The sequence below is a fragment of the Octopus bimaculoides genome, chromosome 7 (assembly GCF_001194135.2).
Source record: "Octopus bimaculoides isolate UCB-OBI-ISO-001 chromosome 7, ASM119413v2, whole genome shotgun sequence".
Lineage (NCBI taxonomy): Eukaryota > Metazoa > Mollusca > Cephalopoda > Octopoda > Octopodidae > Octopus > Octopus bimaculoides.
The window spans coordinates 14016325-14023345 of NC_068987.1; the positions used below are offsets into that span (position 1 = coordinate 14016325).

The window sequence follows — 7021 nt, forward strand, 5'->3', positions numbered from 1 at the left end:
CAGACCTTGTGGACACCCTATATATATATATATAATGATTTGAATAACATCTGTGTTTGACTCCATTTAATTTATCCATGTTATACAAAAACACTTCACTTAATCCTGAAATTTCTACCTTTATAAGGTAGAAATTTTCCCCTTTATTTTCTTTGTTTATTTTTTTTTTTTCCTTTTTCTGTCTTTCTTCCCCCTTTTCTCTGTCACATGACTTTGTAAAGGAATAATCGGGTGTGTTTATTTTAATAGCCTACCAATGTATACTGTGCGTTTCTCTGCCCTAGGTGTCAGGAAGACACTCAGAAAGAAATGGAAACAGAATTGAAAGATGATAATGAAAATAATGTTTGCAGATTTTGGCACAAGGCCAGCAATTTTTTGACTGGATGTTAAGTCAATTACATTGATCCCAAGCTCAACTGGTACTTATTTTATTGACCCCCAAAAGAATGAAAGGCAAAGTCAACCCTGGAATGAATGCAAAAATGGACAAAATGCCACTAAGCATTTTGCCCAGCATGCTAATGATTCTGCCAGCTTGTTGCTTTAATGATAATAATGATGATGATGACGACAATGTTGATGATGCCTTTGGCTTTTTCCCATGCAAGGATTTTTTTTAACCCAATATTTAACACATTATTAAATATAGTTTTATCTACTTCTTTAAAAGCAATTGATTTTATATCTCTTGAAGTTTCTGAAATTCTTTTGATGTGAATAATAGCAGTTTTCACTTTCGATAAAACCTAATCATATGACCAGAAATTGAGAATTATGTGAAATGATGAATAATTGACATGTAAGTAGTGGGAAAATTTAAGTTTCCCATTTCTACCAGTTTTATTCATATCAAGACAGAATTTTTCCTATAAGATTAGATGAAGCTCCGAAATAGAATGAGTTTACACAAGAATATGTTTCTATGTCTAAAAATACACAATCTTTTATCTTTTACTTGTTTCAGTCATTGGACTGCAGTCATGCTGGGGTACCACCTTGAATGGTTTAGCTCAGGGGTCCCCAAACTTTTTAGACCATTGACCCTTTCATGGAATCCTTGATTCCCTACTCATCGACCCCCCCCACCAGGCATGTACAAAACAATAATAATAATCAAGTAGATGCGCATTTATCAACCCCTGGATAGTCCTATCGACCCCAGGGGCTCAATATTGACCACTTTGGAGAACCCTGGTTTAGTTGAACAAATCAACTTATGCCTGGTATTTATTTTATAGATCTCTTTCATTGAATTGCTAAGTTACAAGAATGAAAGCAAACCAACACCAGTTGTCAAGCAGTAGTGGGGAGGACACAAAGACACACACACACACACACACACACACACAGTTACTTTCAACCAAATTCACTCCCAAGACATTAGTGGCTCAAGGCTATAGCAGAAGATACTCGTTCATACAAGCAAGGCTGTTATTTCCTGTCTTCTGTGAAAAACATGTTTGACTAAGGAAAAATACTACCTTGCTTGGAAATAGGTAAAAGTTGGTAACAAGGAAAAATTTTCATTGAATCCATGCAAACATGGAAAAATGGATGTTAAATAATGATGATTTTATAAAAGGCAACTCTTCACAATTTTCATGCCAACTGGCTCTACTCCTTACAACAAAATCCTATACTCTTCAATCTCATTTGACATTCTCAACATTTGCAAAAGCTCACATATGTAAATACTGAAGAATTTAAATCTTCTTGGTCATTATGAGTACTTATTACCATAATGTATACAACCTTTTCGACAATAAAGGTGACACAGATGATAAGGTAAGATAAGATAAAATTTTTATCTCCAAGTTTGAAACTACAGTGTAGAAAATACTAACATCACTCAAAAAATATCTCCAACTAAAACTTACACTTGAAGACTGATTCACGAAAATGATAACTCTTATGCACACAGTTATCGTTTACATGAAGAAATAATATATTTGTCCTCCATTCAATAAAACAATTTTATTTAGTTGTTCAACTCCTAAACACTATATCATCATGGCAATAATAAACCACTATGCCTCATTTCAAATATCATCATGATTATTATCATCATTTAATATCCACTTTCCCATGCTTGCATCGTTCAGATGGAATTTGTTGAGGCAGATTTTCAACAGCCAAAACCCTTCCTGTCACCAAACTTGACCTGCTTCCAAGCAAAGTAATATTTTCCAATCTCATTTTTATAACAACACTTATTTACAACCATCACATGATGTCTTTGCGTTTGTCTCACTCCACCATTTAACCGGTGTTGGTTTGTTTACATCCCTGTAACTTAGGGGTTTGGCAAAAGAAACTGATAAAATAAGTATCAGATTCAAAAATGGGTACGGGGATCAATTTATTTACCTAAACTCTTGAAGGCTGTACCCCAGCATGGCTGCAGTCCAATGACAGACACAAGTAAAAGATAAAGATATATATTTCAATAAACTTCAGTTAATAAAATTGAGATGGGACACTGTCAAGATTTCTGAGAAATTTCAAACAGCCATGTAGGTCTGTACACGCATACACACCAATTTATGCAGTGTGATAGAAACTGAAAGCAGAAATGCAAATGGTTGGCGTTAGGAAGGGCATCTAGCTGTAGAAACTCTGCCAAATCAGATTGGAGCCTGGTGTTGCCATCTGGTTTCACCAGTCCTCAGTCAAATCGTCCAACCCATGCTAGCATGGAAAGCGGACGTTAAACGATGATGATGATGATGATGATGATGATGATGAATGATATAAATATAATTTTTCTTTCGTGTATATTTTTAGCCAGAGATTTGTGCTAAATCCTATGTTGGGACAAAATATATTTCATGAGATTTATAATGGTCACACACATAAAGCCCTCATCTTAAATATCTCTCCTTAAAATATGGTAACATTCAATGTCATACGTTACTGGACGTGGACAGTTTGTAGGCCATCTAACTAAATCTTAAACCTAACTATTGTATTTATGCATATATATATATTCTTACCACGTTCATTATGATAATATCTTAACTGTTCAAGAACATGTTCTGCAGCACAGATCTTCGCTTCCTCTATAGTACGGCTGAATACTCTTGGTTGCCATCCATTTGTATATGGTATATGAGAACCAGATAAACTAGATAGAGTGACCTACAAGAGAAAACAAAAAAAATAAATAAGAAGCAATTAATCAAATGACAGTAATGAATTTATTTGTTGAGAAGAGTAACCCCACTGATTTGAGTGTCCATTGTGAAAGGATTTGTATTATCTTTTATCTATTTTAATTATGAGTTACAAGACTGTGGCCATGCTGGGGCATGGCTTTGAAAATTTTTTTAGTCAAATGAATCAAACCCAGTACTTTTTTTTTGTTTTTTTTTAAAGCCTAGTCCTTATTCTATCAGTCTCTGTTGCTGAACTGCTAAGTTATGGGGGATGTAAACATACCAACATCAGTTGTGAAGCAGTAGTGAGGGACAAACAGACACAAAAACACACACAGACATATATATATATATACAAACACACAGACACAAATGTCTTTTAGTTTCCTTCAACCAAATCCACTCACAAGGCTTTGGTTGGCCTGAGGCTATAGTAGAAGACATTTTCCCAAAGTACCAAGTAATGGGATTGAACCTTGACCGGGTGGTTAGGAAGCAAACTTCTTACCACACAGCCACACCTGTGTCTTTTATTTTTGTTTCGTTATTTTATGGCCAGGTCAGAGGAAGAAGGGAGTGTAATGCCATGGCCATTTTGCATGATCTACAACACAGGTGAGAGAAAAGAAGGAAACAACTCAGACAGGAGAACTAGTATAAATGCTTGAGACAGAATGTGTTCTTTCAATCTCTTTGCTGAACCACTAAGTTACAAGGAAGTAAACAAACCAACACCAGTTATCAAACAGTGGGGAAGGGACAAACACAAACACAATGATAAAGACACACACTACAACAGGCTTCCATGTAGTTTGTCTACTAATGTTCATTCACAAAATATTGGTTGGGTCTGGGCTATAGTAGAAGACACTCACTGGGGCTGAACCAGAAAACACATGCATTCATGTCTATTATATTATTGATCTTATGGGATGACAGACAAAATTCGTTTGGCAGGATTTGTACTCACAACATAAAAGGAACAGAACAAAATTTCAAAACTGTAAGTGCATGTGCTCAACAAAAATGTTTTTCTTTTTTATTAAGGACACAATTACCTTGAAAATATAACATAGATAACCGTTGATATTGGTAGTTAATAGATGATAAATTGGTGTGCCCCATCCATTCTTTAAACATATATTCTCTAAAACCTGGAAACAGAAACAAAACAAAAAACAGTAGATAATTAATTTTAGAATGGCAATGAAATAATGAGCCTAAAGAAGGTTCATAAATCTGATGTTTAACTCCAGATTCAATAGTGTTAAGCCAATGAGAAATGTGTTCCATCTTGAATAGGATGCCAATATCACAAGTAATATTAACTCTTTGGCATACAGATTTCTCTGTCAAAGGTAATACTTATTTATCCGCATTGATTTGAATTTATCAAGCATTATCTTGTAACTTTGAGATTTCAAAGACAAGATTGTTTCTTTTTACATTGACATTGTAGGGTAGGTGCAAGAGGGTGGATCTGGCCAGTTTTAACACAAAAGAGGTAGAATATTTTGGCCAGATATGGCAGGTTTAAATGCTAAAGGTTTAATAGAGGAGAACTGAGGCACAAACACTCAACAAAATACATAGAACTAATACAAACTTTCCTTATTATTACTGAGCCCCTGGTTAGTCCTGAATGAGTAGAATATCTTCATTTTTTCCTTTTTTTAAGTCATAAAATATCTTGAATTACATTATTCAGTGTCTTTCTTTTAAGATGAGACTAGTTGAATGTGATTGGTGTGGGGAGACTTTTCTGCTACATCTAGCAAACTGAACTTAATGACTCTACTCAAGAAATAGCACTGTCTTTTGGTAATAATCCAAACCATCATTATTAGAAATTCTTAAATCCAAAATGTAAAATATAGTAAATAAGGCAAATAAATTATAATTTTTGTTTTTTGCTGCCCTAGTCAATGCACAGTAGTAAATATTTTTAAAGTATTTAAGCAGGATTAGTGTCATTTGAATTCTAAACTTTATTCTAAGAGTAGATTAGCAGTTAGGTTGTTGCATTCATGATTATAAGATTTGAGGTTGATTCATAATATGAGTGGTGCATTGTGCACTTCTTCATCACCAGGCTGACTTTCTTTGGCTGGATGCCCTTCCTGTTGCCAAAGCATCATAATTATTGTCCTTTTACAAGTCCTGATGGTGGTGCAATATGTAGAGATCACTGCTATTGTCATGTTACTTGTGATGACTCCAAGCTTAATTATTTTGTTACATAATCTGACTACCTTAGTTATTTTATCTATCCATTTGTCTGCCAACAATGTGCATACCTCAATGATGTTGCTCACCCAGAAGAATTTGTACCCGTGTTCATTGCCTATAAAGCCCCTCTCTATTTTACCTCTGGTACACACTACATGTCAACTCAACACGAGTTTAGCCTCTCTACAAAATCTCCCCAGATTTAGCTTTCATTGCACCAACACATTGACGAAAAGTTTCAATTATTAATTTTTATAGTAATTATTAGAACAAGTTTAAAATATTAAAATCATTAGAAATATTGACTTTTTCACACACACACAAAAGAGAGAAGAAAACCCATATGCAAAACCAATTTCTTTTATATGTTTCAATTAAATCATAAACTATGCCGATAGTACACATAGTAACAAAATAGAAAAAAGAAAAATGAAATTCATAGAGAAATATTCTTACAGAGTAAGCACCACATAAATATGATGTAATGGTTTCACAGAAAGATATAGCAGAGTGAATTCTAAATACTTTTTCTGGGTTCATGGAAGGACTTAGATTTAATCTAACAAGCTGACAACATATCTGTGAACTTTCTCACCATATAGCATCTACTTTTCTGAGCTAGACAAGCTAGATGAACTAGTTCATAAAAGTCCAGTGTTTTCTAGGGAATACAGTGTAATGCAAATGATGGGTAAATCAGTATTTTATTGGTTTAAATAGCTTTTACTTTCCTTCATGTATTAATAGCATTCAATATGTGCCGTTCTCAACTCCTTAGAATGGGCAAGTTAGCAGATGACTCATAAAATAGAGATTCCACATTATGACAATTTTAGAAGTCTCTGGTAAGGCCAACTCCAATATGGAGGTGATTAAAACACTTAACATTCCACATTTCAAATTTTCTGCTGGATCCATCTTCATATCTGGCATTGATGGAATTCTAAAGGCAAATACAGCAGGAGTTTCCCATATGTAATAACATAAATTTGGAAAAAAAAAAATTGAGGAACTATGCAATTAGCAAACAAAAATTGGGAGCATACACACAAGATCATACCATGTGTGTACTTAGTTTGAAGTACAAAGCTTGCTTCTCAACCACAAGGTCTTAGGTTCAGTCCCACAGTATGACACTTGGGAAAGTGTCTTCTACTATAGCTGTGGGCTGACCAAAACAATGCAAGTCTGGTAGGTGGAAACTGTAAGAAGCCCATTGTGTATATGTGTGTGTGCGTGTGTTACTGTCTACTTGCCTTGACTTCATATGATAATCATAAATGACACACCATTATGCAAGCAGTGTCCTTCATTATCAGTCTTTTGAGAAACCATGTCTGCTCATGGGAAATATAATCTTAGTTGGAAACAGGTGACAAGAAGGATGAGGATGTTTTGTTGTTTTTATACTACTGAAAATTGGAAAATCATATGTATGGCTGTTGTTATTTACTAGGCTTGTATTTTAATAATTATGCAATGAATTTCACACCTGCAAATGGAGTATACTTCCAAGTTGCAGAAAAGAACTAAGAGATAGGTTTGAGAGAGAGGGAGATAGATAGATAGATAGATAGAGATAGAGAGAGAGAGAGAGAGAGAGAGAGAGAGAGAGAGAGAGAGAGAGAGAGAGA

General features: G+C 34.5%; 1 protein-coding gene across 1 annotated transcript in view; it reads right to left on the bottom strand.

Annotated features, from left to right (window-relative positions):
- LOC128248305 (uncharacterized) overlaps positions 1-7021 on the bottom strand; it is a 17528-nt gene that overhangs the window by 9697 nt on the left and 810 nt on the right. Inside the window, exons 2-3 of the mRNA XM_052969126.1 lie at positions 4217-4312; positions 2997-3141 (exon numbers count right to left, since the gene is read on the bottom strand). Of these exons, the coding sequence (XP_052825086.1) occupies positions 2997-3141; positions 4217-4312 (241 nt within the window). The remainder of the gene's footprint in view (positions 1-2996; positions 3142-4216; positions 4313-7021) is intronic.